Source organism: Taurulus bubalis, assembly GCF_910589615.1.
Source record: "Taurulus bubalis genome assembly, chromosome: 1".
NCBI classification, from domain to species: domain Eukaryota; kingdom Metazoa; phylum Chordata; class Actinopteri; order Perciformes; family Cottidae; genus Taurulus; species Taurulus bubalis.
The window spans coordinates 18,427,597-18,448,426 of NC_136589.1; the positions used below are offsets into that span (position 1 = coordinate 18,427,597).

General features: G+C 44.6%; 2 protein-coding genes across 2 annotated transcripts in view; both read left to right on the top strand.

The window, feature by feature from the left end:
* asmt2 (acetylserotonin O-methyltransferase 2) overlaps positions 1-6,906 on the top strand; it is an 11,858-nt gene extending 4,952 nt beyond the window's left edge. Inside the window, exons 5-9 of the mRNA XM_079224890.1 lie at positions 1,491-1,559; positions 2,591-2,709; positions 2,943-3,080; positions 3,708-3,830; positions 5,113-6,906. Coding sequence (XP_079081016.1) covers positions 1,491-1,559; positions 2,591-2,709; positions 2,943-3,080; positions 3,708-3,830; positions 5,113-5,324 — 661 coding nt within the window. The 3' untranslated portion in view covers positions 5,325-6,906. The remainder of the gene's footprint in view (positions 1-1,490; positions 1,560-2,590; positions 2,710-2,942; positions 3,081-3,707; positions 3,831-5,112) is intronic.
* Positions 6,907-9,301: 2,395 nt separating this feature from the next.
* On the top strand, positions 9,302-20,024 carry jade1 (jade family PHD finger 1). The gene is made up of 10 exons (XM_079216142.1): positions 9,302-9,400; positions 10,078-10,145; positions 11,020-11,177; positions 11,334-11,518; positions 11,619-11,830; positions 12,157-12,324; positions 13,185-13,301; positions 13,663-14,253; positions 15,059-15,176; positions 18,152-20,024. The coding sequence occupies exons 1-10, from the start codon at positions 9,343-9,345 to the stop codon at positions 19,267-19,269; spliced, it is 2,793 nt and encodes a 930-aa protein (XP_079072268.1). The 5' UTR covers positions 9,302-9,342; the 3' UTR covers positions 19,270-20,024.
* Positions 20,025-20,830: the final 806 nt, after the last annotated feature.

Consider the following 20,830-nt stretch of genomic DNA (forward strand, 5'->3'; position numbering starts at 1 on the left):
AACAAATTAGTTTAAATCGCACAAAAGGGGATGCAATCTGCACATATACAGCAAATCTGGAGTCATTTGTCTAAATAGTTTGAATGTTATGAGTATTGAAAAACAAGACTCGTCCCTAAGAGGTTAATCGGTCATTATCTCCTAAACACAATGAGATATCAAAAAGCTTTTGATCCAGTCTTTTAATACAGCTCCAATCATGATCCACAGCAAGTTTGGTATGAATCGGAGCAAACGTGAAGGAGAAACTAACAATAATGGGTTTTTCACTAAATTCAAAATGGCGTAAAATCTAAGTAGGCGGAGTCTATGGGTCTGAGAGGCTTTTTTGTAGAGCAGGTGGAGATGGACATGTGTGAATTTTTTCAAGTCAATCCGACATTCTGGGTGAGGGGCGTCGCCGATCCAACTTCTAGGGGGCGCTAGAGAGCCTTTTTTTTACACAAAAATGACGCCCATATCGTATGTCTATTTTCACCAGGTCTGACAAGCGTGCAAAATTTGGTGAGTCTTTGAGTTTGGCAAGTACCACGAATATGCGCCCAGATATCTAAAATAAAAATCATACAGAAAATGAAACCTTAAAACAGGGGTGGGCAACTATACGGCCTGCTGTAACACTTCTCTGTTCCCGACTTGAGTTCCCCGAAGCACGATGACGGCAACTTAATGCTTATTTATTGCTCAGCCTCAAGGCTGTTTGTGTGTGCGCTCTCCTGCAGCAGAACACGGCAGGCAGGTCAAAGGACACACACAGCTGTCCTCTGCTGTAGGAGAATGCACACACAAACAGCCTAAAAGAGCACTGAGCAATAAATATCTTGTGTGGTTGATAATAAAAAATTGTATTTATACAACATATCAAAACCAGTAGTAATGTATTTCACAGGCAGACATCAAAAGAACAAAGAAGAAGAACACACATTTCTACATAAATAAATATTTACAGACACATATGAATACATCCAAACGTGATCTGTAAACTACAAGTAGCCTACAGATCTGAACTAACAGGAAGTAATGCTTTCTGTGACTTCCTGTTAGTTCCTTTGAAGGCAGCCTAAAACTATACGACTTGACTGCAGTTTTTTGTCACTGCAGCCTGCTCTTGTTTGGATTTCAGGCGAGAAGCAGCTCTTTCGAACAAGCCTATTATCAGCCGCCACTTTTCCGCCAAGCATGCTAACTATGCTAGGCCCGGCCCGTCTGTCAAATTTTTAAACGTATTGTGGCCCCTGAGCCAAAAAGTTTGCTCACCCCTGCCTTATAATATCAATAGGTTCCTCTCGGACTGACTACGTCAGTCGCTCGGACCCTAATAATTATTTATTTAAAGTGAATAGTTGGTGTCAAGATTATTTTCACGTTTTATTTATTTACAAAGTGCATGTAATCATAATTGTGTCAGATGTGAGAGACATGTGAGACACATAATACAAGTTATGATTAAACGCAGCAGAACATTTACGTTCATCTCGTCGTCTCCTCAGGGAAGGAAAGAATCAGAATGAAAAGACCTTCGGCCTTCAGTCAGAGGCGCTCTTCCAGGCTGTGTACAGGTCAGGATTTACATGATTTACACGATTTACATGCTTTTACATAATTTAGCAAGAATCAAGAAAGTACAATTTCTTCAAGAAAGTTAAACTACAAAGTGCTATAAGTAAGTACCATTTAAGTGCTACTAAAGTGCTACTTTCTTTATTCGAGGTATAGTCGGAAAAGATGTGTTTTTAGTTTGCGGCTGAAGATGTAGAGACTTTCTGCTGTCCTGTTGTCAATGGGGAGCTCATTCCACCATTGAGGAACCAGGACAGCAAACAGTCATGACTTTGTTGAGTGTTTAGCTGGCAGTGACGGAGCTACAAGCCGATTGGCAAAAGCAGTGACGGAGCTACAAGCAAATTGGCAAAAGCAGTGACGGAGCTACAAGCCGATTGGCAAAAGCAGTGACGGAGCTACGAGCCGATTGGCAGAAGCCGAGTGGACTGAACGAGCTGGGTTGTACGGTTTTACCATGTCCTGGATGTAGATTGGACCCGATCTGTTCGCAGCACGGTACGCAAGTACCAATGTTTTGAAGCAGATGAAGGAGGCCACCGGTAAGCAGTGAAGGGAGCGGAGTAGTGGGAATTTAGGTTAAAGACCAGTCGAGCTGCTGCATTTTGGATGAGCTGTAAAGGTCGAATGGCATTAGCAGGTAGACCTGCCAGGAGGGAGTTGCAGTAGTCAAGATGCGAGATGATCAGAGCCTGGACCAGAACCTGTGCCGGCTTCTGAATGAGAAGAGGACGTATTCTCCTGGTGTTGTGTAGCATGGACCTACAGGATCGTGTTGTTGCGGTAATGTTGGCAGTCAGGGAGAGTTGACAGTGTACAGAGCAAAAAGATACATGATTTACATGATTTTACAGGATTTACATGATTTTAGATGATTTAGACTCTTTTAGGTGATTTAAGATGATTTAGACTTTTAGATGATCTTACATTATTTTAGATCATTTATGTTCTTTTAGATGATTTTAGATTCTTCATCGTATAACGCCACGTGGAACTCTCTTGGGTTTGGTGGTTCTGTAACCGTTTGCAGGTCGGAGGAGGAGATGCTGAAATTCATGGGTCTGATGAACTCCTCGTGGATCCTCGACGGACACGACATCGCAACGGCGTTCAACCTCTCCTGCTTTCACAAGATTGTCGACCTCGGAGGTGAGAGAGCTATGAATATGTATGTTTTTTATGGCTAAACCATTGTTATCATTCATTCATTGAACAATGTGGCTTTTTTGACATATTTGAGTGAAAATAGTGACATTGAGCCCAAAGTGAAACCTTCATAATGTTTGTTTAGTCCAAACTTTACTGAAACATTAATGAGTTCCTATCACGTGCAGACGACTAAAGTAGTTCAGTGAAAGCGCTTCTGTCTGAATAACTCCCAGGGTGCACCGGGGCTCTGGCCCGCGAGATTGCAAAGGCGTACCCGGCCTCCCGCGTCTCGGTGTTCGACCTCCCGCAGGTCGTCGACGCGGCTCGGAAGCATTTCCCTCAGGAGGACGACGCCGTGGAGTTCCACAGCGGTGAGTCTCTCTGATCCTGCTTATTGGTTTCATTTTAATATCTCTGACGCTTCAAAATAAACAAGTTGGAGGGAAAATCCAACAGAATGAGACGGATCCCATAAAGCCGGTGCAGAAGTGATACGATATATATAAGATATACGCAGTATATTATCGTACAAGTATACATTTAATCTCTGTTATTTGTGCTGTGACTTTAAACTTTATATGTGCATGACCTTTTCTATCTTCTCCCTTATATCTGTGTTGGAATATAACCAGAAGACGAGTAGATACAGAGATCAAATGGAGTATCTGCTTGTGTGCTTTGTGTATTTCTACCTTGTATATTTACTTTGTTGTCATTTTATCTGAAACTAAATATCTCCTACCGCCATGAAGGTTATAATAGATTAATTATGTGTAACATTTATGGGAAAGTCTCACTACAGGGGCCTTTTAGTCTTCTGGAGCTTTGGGTCGTAGCACATGGACTTCCTCACAGTTGTCAAGGAACATATTCAATATGTTCACATTTATATTTCTGTTTTCTTTTAGCTCTAAAGGACTTCTCTTGTGCAGGTGAAGTTCATGTGATGTGATTGAAAGCTCCAGAGCTTCCTGTCGTGACTTCCTGTTGTTCTGCAGGAGACTTCTTCAGTGGAGACGTTCCTCCTGCAGACCTGTACGTTCTGGCCCGGATCATCCACGACTGGCCCGAAGAGAAGTGCCTCTCGTTGCTGAAAAATCTCTACGACGCCTGCAGACCAGGTGAGTTTAGGGTCACCTGTAGAGCAGGTGAGTTTAGGGTCACCTGTAGACCAGGTGGGTTTAGGGTCACCTGTAGAGCAGGTGAGTTTTGGGTCACCTGTAGACCAGGTGGGTTTAGGGTCACCTGTAGAGCAGGTGAGTGTAGGGTCACCTGTAGACCAGGTTGGTTTAGGGTCATTGATTACCCCATCAATGCATTTTCTCACCTGGTAGCCTGTCAATACAAGCTCTCACCTCCCCCCAGTACAATCAACAATAGCTCCCCCTGGTGGCCTGGTGGGTCTCCTACTACTCTGGCCGAGGTGGAGGTCTCGCCATGGTCTGGGAGAATCTGTTTTCCTGCCAAATGGGGACCACAGAACCTTTTACTACGTTTGAACTCCAGCTGACTAAAGTCGGTCGGCTAAAGCCGTTTTATTGTGTTTTAATTTAGCGACCTCCTGGTCCAGTAGGTCAGTTTTTATCAGAGTTCACAGACTTCCTAACCTCTATCAAGCTAGATAAAGTGGTACTGGTTGGTGATGCCACAAACTGTGTAACCACTGAGTTCCTGAACATTACTGAATCTTTTAATTTCACACAACATGTTTCTGGCTCCACTCACAGAGGTGGTCACACCTTGGACCTTGTGTTCTCTCTGGGTTTAGATATTGATCATGTTCGTTGTGAGAACTTACTGATCAGTGATCACAAATGTATTTTCTTTGATCTCTCTGTAAAAGCTGACTGTGTCCTAAACGAACATTCCACTCCCGCATTATTACTCAGAGTACAGCTGATTACTTTGCAAAGCACTTTATCTTTATTTTAACACACATTTTAATGATGTTGAAATTTTAATGCAGTCTTTTAATGAACATTTCACCATATTGCTGGACAAAGTGGCACCTTTTAAGAAAAGGACTAGAAATGCACTTTTCCATGGATGACAGACGCTGTCTACTCCTTAAGACGGAAGTGTCGCAGGACAGAGCGGCGATGGAAAGCCACTGCGCTGGAAGTGCATCGCACATACCTGAAAGATCTGTTTCTTTTAATCTTTTAGTGAAGGAAGCTAGAACTGCGTACTTTCTCTAAGAGAAATCCTAAGATTTTGTTTGACACAATTAACACCATTGTTTCACCACCTGTCGCTATATTGCCTTGCTTTTCTACTGATGAGTGTAATAAGTCAATAAGCCATTACCTTGACAAGGTAATGGCGATTAGGTCTGGTATTGGGTATATAATATTATACATACATATTACTATACATAATCATATATTACACTCCCGTTGCCAGGCGGCGGCGTCCTGCTGGTGGAGGCCCTGCTGTTGGAGAACCGCCGTGGTCCGGTCACGGCCCAGATCTTCTCCCTGAACATGCTGGTGCAGATGGAGGGTCGCGAGCAGCCGCCGTCTGGCTACACACGGCTGCTCAGTGCCGTCGGCTTCCAGGACGTCCAGGTGTGCCGCACCGGCAAGTCCTACGACGCCATCCTGGCCCTGAGGTGAGCCGCGACCCGACCCCGATGGACCCCACGGCCTCCAAAGAGTCGCTATAAAAACACATCAAAGTTCCGTCCCAGTTCCGTGCACATGGATTCCCAGTTTGTGTCGTGGTCAAACCAGTGATGTGCAGATGTTGTGGTACAGGTTCTCTCTGGATGGAAGTTGCTGGATATACTTCTCCTTGTATAAGTTCAGCATATTTCTGCGTAGTTGTAAATAATCAGAGTGAAATGCTCCCTTTAGTTTCCTCGCTGATGGCCCGTTGAAAAGAAAAATTGATTCCACTCCTACGTCTGTACGCTAAAGTTAGTTAGCTTAGCATAACGACTAGCCACAGCTAGCCACCAGCACATCTAATGTGATGTCTCTGTTTTATACAAAAACTAAAGAGTAACAGTTAAATGATCAACTATAGAAATACATGAATACGGCGATAGTGATGTTATTTAATTATTTTTCAAATCTTTCAAAAACATCAAAAGTAAAAACTACACTGTTGCCAGATAGCATCTTTAAATACTTTGTGTATTATTATCCATTAATGGTAAAAGCATCCATAAAAAGAAACCGATGAAATGACATTTTAAATATATTGTCCATTTGTCCCTCTTGCAAAGCATAAGGTAAGGTAAGGTAAGGGAGTTTATTGTCATTGTAAAACATACAACAAAATGAAGTTGGCGACTCATCAGTCAGTACAGCAGTACCAGGTAAAAACATGTATAAAAACATTAAGATAGGACATTCTAATTTAGAACAAGACATTTAAAAATAAAACATAAAAACACAGGCATCAATGGCTTAAAAGTGAGAGAAAAAGTGTTGTGTTATTGTCTATTTGTGTCCCTTCCGCAGCACTGTCCGGTGTGAGCTGGGTGGGGTGGTGGGGGTGATGAAGGAAACCGCTCTGGGGAAAAAGCTGTTCCTCAGCCTGTTAGTTCGAGTTTTAATAGTCCTGAATCTTCTCCCTGATGGCAGTGGAACAAACAGAGAGTGACACGGGTGTGTAAAAATTAAAACCAAATACCTGCTGTTGTTGTATATTAATGTTTGTTATTAATCTGTTTTTAAGCATTTAGGAGCCAGAGAAGCTAAATCCCAAAAGGTTCAGTGAGAAAAGATTTTAGAAAGCTGAATTGAGGAGAAACAGTGTTCTGTGATGTTGTGCGACTGCGTTCCCGTCTTCCACTGAACCTGAATGCATCCCTGTGATGCGTGCAGGTTCCCTGTCCGGCTGCATGCAGAACAATCCTCAGTTTACCGCCATTATTCCTCCACTGCTGTAAACGTTCTCACTTTGCTGTTTCTAGTCCGTTAGTTAGAACAAACTGTTCTTATCGATTTCCAGGACAACAGAAAGTTATTGTTATCATTCCAGCTCTAAATAATATTGAACATCAGTGTCGTGGTTTGAGTGACGGATGAGGTGTGAAGCTAAATATCAAGAGGTTTGATGGAAACCTGTAAAAACGTTTATTTTCTGATCAGCACGGTTCTGTTTGTTTTCTGTCCTGTGATCATCCATTAAAGACCCACTTCCTGTTTGTCCTTTTGAAGTGTTCATTTCTAATTATAATAATCTAATGTGTCAATCTCCAAGATGTTCATTAAAATGACTATCTATTATTACTATATATTGTTTTAATCTATATATATTTTTTTGAAATGTATATATATTAATATATTATTATTATATATATTTTGTTTTTATTACTTCTGTTCTTTTACTTAACAGGTTTTTTTTAATGAACAAGGCTGGGAGCAAATACCAAAAAATGTAATAAATGAAACTGAAATAAATAAACATGGGCTGTCTCAAATCAACTTAAACATAACTAGTATTAAAACCACTTCAGAGCTTTCTCGTCTGAAACTAGCTAAAGTATGTTTTGTGGTTCAAGGAACAAAACCAGCAGTGTCCGAGCACCAGAGCCCGTAGGACATAAACCATATAAATTACCGAAATAAATCTAAAATAAAGATACATGAATAAAATATAAACATAATATAAAAAAGTCCTATCTCAACTGTACTTAAACAAAAACGAGAAATCAAAGACAAAAAAAACCAAGATATAAACCATAAAGAAAATTGAGATTGTGTTGTTTGTTTTGTAAATCTGGAAACCAGTGTGTTTAAAAAAAATATATATAAAAAAAGGATTTTTTTTAAAGCAATATACAAAATAAAGTTTGTTTTATAAAACAGTATATAAAACAAAGTGTGTGTTTTCCTGCATTGGAAGCTGCTGGATTACTGTGGGGGTTCTGTTGCCCTCCAGCGGCGAACAGGCGCAGCTGCAAGCCGGCCCGGGAACCTCCTCCCGGCCGCCCGCTCCGTGTTGGTGTGTATGTGGAATGCGGGTCAAGCGGAACTCACGGCATCAAAACTCAAAACACCGGCTTTCATCGGCCTGAAGTGCTCCGTATGTACCGTTCACGTTCTTCTTCCAACTAAAAAAGAAGGTTTAAGCCGTCGTGTGCCTATATGAATATATATAACATATGTTTTTTTTTCTCCACCGGAATGTTCTTAACGGTCGGGGGGGAGAAAAAAAGAAAAACACGACGTCGTCATTTTAAAATGGCGCCAAAGATTTAACCCTCAGCCAGCGGATCGCTTTGCTGGTAAAAGTGCCCTGTCGGCTCGCGGCCGTTAACCCAGGGGCGACACTCACGAGGCGCGTTCACGTTTCTGGTGGTTTGTTTAAACCCGTTATTGACCCGTTACTCTCGGCAAATGGCTGACCTGGGACTGTGGGCTCAATATGGTGGTGGAGGGGAGGAGGAGGGGTGCCATAGATACCAACTGAAGTTACGTACGTAGCCTCCAGCTAAACGAGCTGACCGACGTCGCTAACCCTCCCAAAGTCCTACTGGTGATGACGTCACGTTAACGTAACAAACCAACGGTCGTTTAGATATTAATCGCTACTTTGTATTATTATTGCCAAGTGGCTTTTTATTTATTTATATATTTGTTTAAGTTAACGGTCGAGGAAAACATTCACACGTACGGGGTCGCCGGGAGTGGGTGGGCCCGTGCGTTGCGTAACGTGGTAAGGAGGCGGGGTCACGTTACGTTAGCGAGCGATCGCAGTGCGATTCAAATATTGCCACGCTGCGTGCGTGGCTCTGATTTTAACCAAAAGCACACGGCGCGCGCCTCTCTTGCTCTCGTGCGCGCGACGTGCCCGCCGCCGACGCTGTTTCTGCGCGTCGCCAGCTGAACTCGTCGTTTCCGTGCGCGTGGTCTCTTGTTTTGTCGTCGTCGCCTAAACGGTGAGTATCAGTACGTAGTGCGCATGCGTCAACACGAGCTCTGCGCTGTCAGATCAGGAGGAGCCGCTGGGCTCCGAGAGGCGCCGTGTTTACGTTCCACAAACCACTGTTTGAAGTAGAGCAGAGCCTCGTGCACGTTCAGTGCTACGTGCACAAGGCTGCAGGGGTGGCATGCTGATGGTTTGGCTGGAAATTAAACCGGATCTGAAATTAACATTTAAGTATTTTCACACACACATATATACACACACATATATATATATATATATATATATATATATATATATATATATATATATATATATATATATATATATGTGTGTATATATATATGTGTGTGTATATATATATATATATATATATGTATATATATATATATGTATATATGTATATATATATATATATATGTATATATATATATATATATATATATATATATGTATATACATACATATATATATATGTATATACATACATATATATATATATATATGTATATACATACATATATACATATATATATATATATATGTGTGTGTCTTTTATTTATGTAAACTTTACTATATGACTCTGATGTGGTGTGTGCTATGAAGTCATGTCAGTTTTTGGGTCACTTGTAAAAAATATCCTTCTCCCAAATTCAAACCAACGTTTTTATTTATCATCATATATTGTCACAAAATAAATCCATTGTTCTAACTTCACCTCCTGTCTGGTTCGTGTGAAGTGTCCTGACGACGATGATGAAAAAGAGCAGGCACACCAGCGGCAGCAGCAGCGACGACTCTGACAATGGAAGTAAGCCAGATGTTGTCTTGTTCTGCTTCCTCCTCAATGCCAACTCTTACCCCGAAATAATGTCCTGTCTTCTCTAGTCGGACAGGAGATTTAGACTTTTGGTTTGAGTTGTCATTTCCTGAATATGTGTCCCATCTGGTTGCTGTCAGTAAAGGTGTGTACTTCACCTTCAGGAAGGAAGCAAGGAGAGAGGAAAGGAAAGAAGGCCGGCAAGTGGACAAAGATTGAGGAGAAACAAAAGGTCTACGATCTGAGGGACAGGAGACAGAGTAGAGGCACCCGGCCCTTTAAAGACATCCTCTCAGGTCAGACAGACAGACAGGGATACGGACGGACAGATGGTCAGGCAGACAGATAGACGGTGGGGGGGGGCGGCATGTGAACAATTTCAGAAACCCTTTGTAGAATTTGTTTCACCCTCCACACGACCTGAGCCGGCTGGGGTTCATCCACACAATGATGTGTTTGGGTTTAAGTTATTGTCCAAACTCTGGTTTGAAAAACAACCGAAGCTCTTTCTGTGAAGTGATGCTTCAGGATTTTAAGGGATTATTAAACACTGGACGTCTGCATAATAATATGTCCGTTGCAGTGTTTTGACTTTTCCCAAACGGCTCATTTGTAAATGTGTTCCAGAGGAAAATGAGACATTTAAGGACCTTGTGTTTCTCCTCCAGGTAACTCCACCTGCTGGTCGCAGCACTCGTCCCAGCCCAGGAGGGGCCCGGGCCAGAAACCCTCTGAGGTACAGCCCCGCATGGCGGGAGGGAACCCATTATGATCCACAACTTTTATTCATAGGTTCTTCCTGATTTCATGAACACGCCCCCTCACCAAGAGCCAATCAAAACAGAGCAGTGACTCGGCCGTGTTAATGCATGCTAATTATTGGATGCCTGGTGTAGCCTCCAGAAGAACTCAGTTCAACAACTTCTCTCGTTCTCTATATTTATTTACTAAATGATCACAAGCAAAGTACTCAGCGCTGCAATTGCAAAAGCAGTGAGTGGTACAGCCAACACGCAGGTTGGGTCAAGAACAACTGCCCCCCAAACGGAAGTGGGGCCTTTCATACACAGGTTATCGTCACAGGTTCGTCTCGCCTCGTCCTAACATCTGATTGGCTCTATCGTGTCAAGAGGAGGAGAATCCCATGTTCTCATCTTTTCTCACAAGACTGGACCGTGCAACGACCCGTCTGCTTCACTAATAGCTGTGTTATACTGACCTCGCTGACCTGAACTTTAATAGGCATGAAGAGTAATGGAGAATATCTGCAGAATATAAGGATTTATATTATCAGCCGATTGGCCGGTTTCTTGTCTGGCTGTGTTGACGTCGTGGTCGTTGTACACAGGGTTTAGCATCGTATTGCTGCACGTATCAGAGTGAAGGAGAGGTTTGGGACGATGAACAAGTCATCACAGTATTCTGGAAGCTGCTGGACAGAATATGTGATGTTTTCACTGCATTTGTTTGAGTTCTTTTCCTCATCGTGATATTTTCCAAGGCCACATATTTGACTCGTGAATATTTGCACTACAGTCTGAGAACCTCCCCCAGGCTGTGATGGTTCAGTTGCATCATGGGTAACTCTTGTTCTCATGCGGCCGCTGCAGGTATTCCGGACCGACCTGATCACCGCCATGAAGGTGCACGACTCGTACCAGCTGAGCCCGGAGGAGTACTACGTCCTGGCCGACCCGTGGCGGCAGGAGTGGGAGAAGGGCGTCCAGGTGCCCGTCAGCCCGCAGGCCATCCCCCAGCCCGTCACCAGGTAGGCCAGCCTGTCGCTCTGATTGGTTCATAGCATTACGGCCCGTAAGAGGTCTCCTGCGTGAGGGGAAATCAGTTCATGTTGAAGCGTGTTTTGGGAAATGAGCCACTCTGTAAACGGCGGGCGCTAACCTGAGCGTCTCCTGGCGCCCTGCAGGGTGCTGGCCGACAAGGGGAAGGAGCTCATGTTCGTCAAGCCCAAGAAGCTGATCCGGACGTCGGGCGCCGAGGCGCTGGGCTACGTGGACATCCGGACGCTGGCGGAGGGGATGTGCCGCTACGACCTGAACGAGGAGGACGTGGCCTGGCTGCAGGCAGCCAACGACGAGTTTGCAGAGATGGGTGAGCAGCTCTCCACAGCCCAGAGCGGCTTGGCACTTAAACTGAGACTGAACAATGTACGACTGTGACAATCACACCGGTAAACCTTTGACTCCTGCAGTCGTGCCGCCGCTGGACGAGATCAGCATGGAGCGGGCGATGGAGGAGTTCGAGCGCTGCTGCCTGGAGAACATGACTCACGCCACGGAGACGGAGGAGGGGCTGGGCATCGAGTACGACGAGGACGTGGTGTGTGACGTCTGCCGCTCGCCCGACGGGGAGGACAACAATGAGATGGTGTTCTGCGACAAGTGCAACATCTGCGTGCACCAGGTCAGAGGTCAAAACGCACACCGGCCTCACCGGGCTGGAAACACTGGTGATAGATAGAAGTCTTAGATCTGAAGAACTGAACATCAGACTGAATCCTCGTATTGAATGGTCATACACACACACACACACACACACACACACACACACACACACACACACACACACACACACACACACACACACACACACACTCTCGCACACACAAACACACTCTCGCACACACAAACACACACACACACACACACTCTCACTCACACACACACACACACACACTCTCTCTCACTTCCCCCCACCACCCGTTGACGCTGTAGTGCTGTCCTCCCCAGGCGTGTTACGGCATCCAGAAGGTCCCGACCGGCAGCTGGCTGTGCCGGATCTGCGCCCTGGGCATCGTGCCCAAGTGCCAGTTGTGTCCGAAGAAAGGGGGCGCCATGAAGCCCACCCGAAGCGGCACAAAGTGGGTCCACGTCAGCTGCGCCTTGTGGATCCCAGAGGTGAAGACCAGATCTACCTGTTTTTGTTCACCAAACCGTTTATGCACTTTCCTTTTACATTTGTAGTTTGAATCTTGAAAAACATGAAACTAAAAGAAGAAACTTAATGGCCAGCAACTCAACACGTGGAAATAATGTCCAGTCTTTTTTTCTCCCGTTTCTTTCACATTGACTTAATTTAAATCATTTTAACTTCCAGTTGTAAAAGATAATGGATCCCTGTGAATGAAAACAGCCTTTCACAGTTCAAAGGAGTTTGTTTCCATCACGATTTCATGTGAATATTATCAGTTAGTTTTAGCTTCCAGAATAAACCTCAGAACTGGGGGCAGGTGTTCGTTCTTGTTGGTTTAGTTGGTTTAGTTATTTATTCAGAATAGGTTATTATTGCACCTTTCATCTCTTGGTGACTACGGCAGAGAGATAAAGAAAAGTCTGCTTCCGCTGTATTTTAGTTTCCAGTAAATAATGGTGCATTTATTTTGACATCTGAGCGTCTCTGAGCGGTTTGTTGAACACGATGCTGCTGCAGCCGCTGCTCGGCCACGTGGACGCACGTACTACGTATGAGACCATTAAGCAACTTGTTTATTTGCTCTTGGGGAAAAAGCCCTGTGACGACCCGTCAAGACCCCGTGACAACCCGTTATGACCCTGTGACAACCCATTAAGACCCCGTGACGACCCCGTTAAGCCCTGTGACGACCCGTCAAGACCCCATGACAACCCGTTAAGACCCCGTGACGACCCCGTTAAGCCCTGTGACGACCCGTTAAGACCCCTGTGAAGGCCCCCGTGAAGACCTTGTTAAGTAGCGCTCTGTGAGGCTTCAGGAAACGTGACTCTGTGTTGCTCTGCAGGTGAGCATCGGGAACCCGGAGAAGATGGAGCCTATCACCAACGTGTCCCACATCCCCAGCAACAGATGGGCTCTGGTTTGCTGTCTGTGCAAAGAGAAGGCCGGGGCCTGCATCCAGGTGAGACCGCATGACGTCATGAAGGTACAGCTAGTAGGTGGGCCGTTGGTCCAATGTGAGTCAGGTGAGGCTGCAGCTGAACAACAAGACTCTTCATTATGTGGCATCTAGTCTTTGACGATCCATCGAGTTTAGAAATATGGATAAATACTGTGATAGCGAGAATAATGAGAGTCTCTCCTGGAAGTTTAGCGGTGCTAAAACTATATTAATATTTTTATTACAGAGCTATATAATTGTTCTAAGCAGTTAGCTTACTTTGTTTAATACTATTGTTTCATTCAACGTACTCATCGTACTTGATACTTTAAAACGTTTCTGAATGTCTAACTATGTCGTAATGCGTTCTTTCCGGCTACAGTGTTCGGCGAAGAACTGCCGGACCGCCTTCCACGTGACGTGTGGCCTCCACGCCGGCCTGGAGATGAACACCATCCTCACGGAGGACGATGAGGTCAAGTTCAAGTCCTACTGCCCCAAACACTCGGGGCTCGAGGGCGCCGAGTGCCGGGACCGAGACTCTGAAGGCGAGGAGGAGAAGGAGAGCGCCCGCGACGAGAAGGGCCGGAGGAGAGGCGGGGTGGGAGGGGAGGCGAAGGAGGCTGCCTCCCCCGGCTCCTCCTCCTACGCGGCTCCTCAGCGCACCGACCTGGAGCTGCTCGCCAGCCGCCAGCAGGAGAAGAGGGTCAGCCTCCGCAAGCTGAAGCTGCAGGAGATGGAGGAGGAGTTCTACCAGTTCGTGGAGGCGGGGGAGGTGGCCGGCCGCCTGAAGCTGCAGCCGGCAGCGGTGGACTTCCTGTTCCAGTACTGGAAGCTGAAGCGCAAGGCCAACTTCAACCAGCCGCTGCTCACGCCCAAGAAGGACGAGGAGGAGAGCCTGGCGCGCCGCGAGCACGAGGTGCTGCTGCGCCGCCTGCAGCTCTTCACGCACCTGCGGCAGGACCTGGAGAGGGTAGGTTTCTACTTCAGCTGCTCCATGCAGCGGCGAGGAGGAGGAGCCGGGCGTGACGAGGCAAAATAAATGTAAACACAGTCTGAGGAGTTTGTTTCTTTGAAGAAGAGATTTATTCACATGCGACAGATGTAGGAAACAACATGAATATAATACATTAAAATACCTTTTAGAATGATTTAATAATATAACATTTGAGTGTTAAGATGGAGTTACTGGAGAATACGAGTCGTGTTACATCCAGAACAGAAATAATCTGACCACACAGACCATAAAGCCGGGTATGCTTTAGGTGATTGACAGGTTGTTACCAGAGAGACTCCTCCTCCGTCACCATATGGCCACTCTTGCTTCAAACCGTCCACAAACCAGCGGTGAGGGCGTCCACATCCACTTTTTCTAAACATTCTTCGTGCCGCTCATGGGTTTTAGAAAGAGAATTTTTTTGTTGTGGTGAATCTGAAGTGAAACAAACGGCAGTTTTTATGCTGCTGTGAAATAAAAGACTGGAGAAATATACGGAAAAGAACGTCGGCCATATTTGATAATTCTTCACAGGATGGAAAACAAGATAAATTGCGTAAATATTTATGCAGTTAGTCCTGATGAAGTAATGTAGTGACTACAGTACTGTGTGTATACTGTACATAAATACACATACGTATACAATATGCAGACGTAAGTATACACATTATGTTTGTGTATTCTACATGTTTAATAGTAATCCCATGGAACATGCATCTCCATTAGGCTGCATAACCTTCAGTGCATCGTGGGTGACCTTGAGCTGCTGTGTCGCCCTCAGGTGCGTAACCTGACCTACATGGTGACCCGGAGGGAGAAGATGAAACGCTCGCTGTGGAGGGTCCAGGAGCAGATCTTCCAGCACCAGGTCCGCCTGCTCGACCACGAGCTGCTCGCGGGTGAGTTTTAGTGTGGAGGGAAAAAGAAACGCTTAAAACTGAGATGAAAATGTACAATTTCTGATATAAATGTGTAAGTAAAGTCCCCGTTGAAACATGAGATATTAACACAGCAAGATGTTACAGGAACGATTTTTTAAAACTTTTAATTAAATAAATGCCGGTAACATCCACAACTAGTACATACAAATGCTTTTTTTCAGAACAGTACTAAAGTTGTCTTCTTCAGTATCGGAATTGAACAGCCTGAAGGTTTGTAATTACAAAAAAAAATATAGGAACCTACCAGAAAAAGTCATTGATCACTATCGCCATCGTCCTCCTGTGCACTAAAACCATTGAAGTCCTCTTCTTCAGTGTCGGAATTAAACAGCCTCAGAATTGCTTCATTGCACTCAGTCTCTCTTTCGTTTGCGCTCTCAACGCCACTTTCCTCCCGAGGCAAATCCGCTTGCGCTGTCCTCCTCATCACGCAGCAGTCCAGCCTTTCGGAACCCGTTGGTGATGGTGGATTCTTTGACACTGCTCCACGCTGTTAGGATCCACTGGCAGACTTTAGAAAAAGTTGGTTTTCGCATGCGGCCAGTTTTTGTAAAGGATTTCTCACCGCTCGTCGGAGGAAGTGACGTTGTGTTGTTGATGTTATGCTAGAGTGGGGCTGCTAGTTGAGCTTGTTAGCTGTTACGCCGGAGCTACTGTTAGCGAAGAGCCTGTTGCCAACTCTGTGAACACTCGTGCAATAAACCTGCAAGTTAACGCAACCAACGTCTGCGAGTTGTTCCTGCGGACGTTCCACTACGGCGTAGTCTTCAACAAATCAGATCTTTAGTTTGACAAACTGGGCGGATTCTTTGACGTGCAGGGCCTGCGAGGTGGTGTAGATGTATGATTGGTCAGCGGGCCAGCGTGACCATTAACATGAGCTGTGATTGGTCAAAGGGGCACCAAGCTACTAGAAACTTCTAGCTGCTACCTAGAAGCTACCTTGCTGGTGGATTTACTGATGACTTGCTGGTGGATTTTACTAATGACGCCTTTCGCACAGAGGATTACGGGCATGTGGTGAGTTAAATGCTTGCTGTGTTACTAAAAAAAAAAAAAAATCTGCAGTCGTATTTAATCATAAACAGCGCTTTTGTTGCTGCTGGTCAGACAGCTGGAGATGTCTGTGTGTGTTTGTGTGTGTGCAGCACTGCAGTGTTTTAATGTTGTTGGCTTGTTTCGTTATTACTAAATGTGACTGGTTGTTTGGTGGTTATTTGGACAACATGGGTGCACAACATCGCGAGGCGAGCACTGCGTCATAGAACAGTGGCCGCACCTTTTCTTCTTGTCAAAGGGTTTAACATAGCCCGATGATTCCAGCCATGGGTGGTGCTGGCTGGAGGTGCTGTTTGAGGTTCTGTTTGAGGTTCTGCTGGAGATGCAGATGGGGGCGCTGCATCTGAGAAGGCAGATGGCGCTGGAGAGGCGGAGGGTGCGCTGTTCACGGGGGTGCGCGCGACGCGTTTTGTGACTTTACAGTTGCTAATAGGGGGAAATACAAAATAGTAAACCATATGTGTCTTGGTGCTTATAAGGTTAAAACAGCGCCGCAGGTCGGTCCACACCGTGTGACCTCCATGCCTGTAATAGTGCAAAGAAATCGGCCGTATAGCAGAGTGAGCGTCTGCTGTCCACACATGTCAGTCTGTATGAACGCGCCGTGTAGTGGGCATCGCGCCGTGTTCAATACATGCACGGGTCAGACAGGAACTCCCGGGACACTTTTTTTTTCTTCCCCAGTCTGCATCTGATGTGGACACACGTCATTGAAGTCCTTGTTCTAAAACCTAAAACACTGCACTATGGTAGTTAGCCTATGAAAATCCATCAATTAGCCACATCGTTGTAAAAGCCAGTCTCAAAGCCTGTGAAAAAAGTACCGGTTTATATGCCAAAAATTACGTTACATTTTTTTTATTTTTTATCCTATTTTATTCTTCAACGCCACCTCACAGAGAAATATTGTACTTGTTTGACTACATTCATTTAAGAGCTATAATTTATTTTAAAAATTCAAATTTTACACCCAAAATATACGATCGGTGGATCCTATATGATACATTGTTTCAAATGAAATGACTAAAATGTATGCAGTAATTAAAATGAGCTCCATCTTGACCAACGACGACATTTAAAGTACCTTTTAAAGTATATCATAATGATCCAATAATATAATATTACAACACTATACTTACGAGTACTTTTACTTTTGATACTTTAATCACCTTTTGTAGCAAATATTCTTCACCTTTACATTTTGAATGCAGGACTTTTACTTGTAAAGGTGTATTGTTTTTTTAGAGTTATTTTAATACTTGTTCCACGACTTCTGTAGAAAGAGAATCAGGTGACGCCTAACAGCCACGTGTAGAGGAAATATTATACACACACACAAAAATACACACAAATATATAATTCTGAACCAAAACTTCTTTCTCTTGATACAAATACATTTTTAAAATAAATTATTACATCCATTTAACCATCTCTTCTGTTTGCATTACTTTAAAGATAAAATGTAATAATCCTTTATTAGCAGGACAATAACTAAAATATGAAATATTGGGCTTATTGCACATATGAAGTGTTGATATTTCACAGAGTAACAAATATAAACTCTCACCTCGTCTGAAGGGATTTACATTATAAAGTTGTAAACTGACATTTTCACTTTTTAAAATCCGATTTCGTGGCTCGATGATGAAATCATATCGTTGATATTAATAAGGCCGATCTGTCAAGTCCAGATGATTTAGAGACGACTTGTAAAAGACGACAAGACGAGTGAATGATCAAATGTGATGACGTTCAAAGTGAAAGATTGTGTTCTTTTTGTTGAACGATTTGAAGTGTTAGTTTTGTGTTTGTGGTCATAAGTTTGCATCCCAGTGTGATTCCACTTGTAAACGCAACACTCCTGTCTGTTGCAGGTGATCCTCCGGCGCAGGATTTGGAGAAGCTCTTCTCTCCGGGCTGGTCGTCCTCTCCGGCCCCGCCTCGCTCCTCCGCGACCCCCTTGGGGCCGAAGACCAAATCGGCGACTTTCAAGCGGGAAAAGGGGAAGAGTGGCGACGGCAAGGGCCTCTCTGACTCGGCGCCCTCTCACAGAAAGGACGGTCTGAGCAAACCGCTGGGGGCGAAGGACGGCAGAAGCTCCCGAGTCAAAGAGCCGGGGCCCCCCGGGGACACCGGCAACGCCAAAACCCAGAACCCCGAGACCCGCCAGGTGACCCCGATCTCAAAGTTTCACAAGCCAGAGGTTGTTCAGGAGACGGTCGCCGCCAAGCTGCACAGAGCCGAGTGCCGCAAAGGCGTTAGGAGGGAGGCCCCGGGGCCCGAGCATGAGGCGCCGGCCAGAAGGAAACGAGAGAGCGACCACGAGCAGGAAGGGAGGAGGAAGAGGAGGAGGAGGAGGAGGAGGAGTGGCGAGACGGCAGAGAGCTCTCCCGGCCAGGTGAAGAACCGGTTCGGGTCCAGACACCTGGAGAAGACCGTGTCCATCCGGCTGGTCGACATCAGGAACTCCGACAACGACGACTACTTCATGGACGCAAGGATGACCAAAAGAAGCCCCGCCCCTCTGCAGGTGGCGAGCAGCACTAAACCCAACCGGGCCAACGAGGGTTCAGACGCCGCCAACGGCAATGGCTGGCTCAGGAAAGCTCAGGTGACCGGTTCGCACGCAACCAACAGACACGCGGGCGGCCATCTTAGAAGCTGGGGGAAGTTCAGGATCCCCAAGAGGCGCGAGAGGTCTCTGACGGAGGAGGAGGAAGAGGAGGAAGAGGAGGAGGAGGAGGAGGAGGAGGAAGAAGAAGAGGAGCAGGAGGAGCAGCAGGAGCAGCAGGAGGAGCAGCAGCAACGCAAGGCGCCACCCAACACGCCGGAGCCGTCGTACCCGAAGACCCGACACCGCGCGGGGGCGGAGAGCGGCGGCAAATCAGAACCCTGCCTGAAGCGATGCCACTCCCACCAGCTGAGAGGCGACGCGGCGCTCGGCCGGCGCTACGGCTCTGACATCATCCGCCGCGGCGTGCTGGCCTCCTGATGCATGACGGCGGGTGCTCTTTGTACCTTCTTATATCTATCTCTATCTCTATCGCTCTCTTTCTGAATCATAAATTGCCTAGATTAAAAACAGAGCTGATATTTATTTTGTATTTGTAACATATGTAAATCTGGGAAATATTGTACTTTATTTTGAGCTTTTTTTTCTTCTTCTTTTCTTAAAAGTAGAAAGATGTCAGGTTGCCACTTAAATGCTCGCTCACATCTTTACAGGCGGAAGAGAAGTTGTGCGTGTCGCTTGGGACCATAAGCTTTAAAGCATAACATAGTTTGTGTTTTGACTTGGTTTTAAAACAAAGTGCACTTTGACAGAGAAGCCGTCACGGATAATCGTCATGTCAGCGAAATGGGACTTTAGGATGTTTTTGTTGTTGTTGTTTTTCAGTCAAACTTCCTTTTTATCGCTATTTAAACTGCATCCGTCATCACTTCTTCAGTCTGGATTATTGAACATTATGAACTGGGAAATCACACAAACAACATGAGTTCAGAATGAGGTTTTTACTGCGTCGGAAGCACTTAAATGTAATGGAACTGATCGTATCGTATCCATCGCGTGCCTAACTTTGATCTGAAGCGTTTGCACTACGAGAGGACGGCACAGGTGTGAGGGGTGAGGAGTTCTTTTTACACTGAAAACTTTAAGGAAAGTGTTTTGTACCCTCAGCCGCTGCTGTACTACTGTTATGCAAAATTAAACTTGTTTGTGTCGTCGTATTCAAGAGGCATAAAAACTCTGGACTTGATCTGTGTTTATCTTTACGAGATCCCTCCTTTTGGATTATAGCAAATGTTATTCATACCCCTGAATACACTTTCTACAGAGGTGTGCTGAGATTAAAGGAGTAGTTAATCAAGTATTGATTAATCTGCAACTATTTTTGTAATCTGCTAATCATTGAAATCATATTTCAATCAAAAATATAAACATGCTAGTTCAAGATTTTCAAATGTGAGTATTTACTGCTGATCTTGGTTTTATATTTATGGTGTGTCGGACTGTTGGTCGGACAAAACGGGATGTTTGAAGCGAAAAACATGACAAAGAAAGTCATCGTATAGTATGTCGAATCCTTTTTAAATAAGTCTTATGTGTTGAAAAAAAGTAATTAAGAAGTGATAGTGTAGCATGTTGAGAAAAATAAAATCATTCACAGAAAAGTTAATAAAAAGTATATTATTTAGAAAAAACAACCTCATAGTAAACAGCATGTTTAAAAAAATCATTTAAAAGGTCAAAGTTTACATACGTCTTAAACACCAGTATGTAAAAAAATATTGGGATGCTATGTTGAAAAAATGTCATTAAAAAGTATTCAATCAAAAGTACTCTAGCCAATGAAAAACATCATTGTATGTAAAAAATAACTAATAGCATGCCAAATAGTCATGAAAAAGTCATAGTATTGTATGTAAATGAAGTAATTAAAGTCATAGTTTAGTTGTTTTTTAAGTCATAGTATAGTATGCCTTTAATAATGAAGTATGTGTTAAAATTCATAGTATATGGATGTTGAAAAAAAAGTCATAGTAAAGTACCG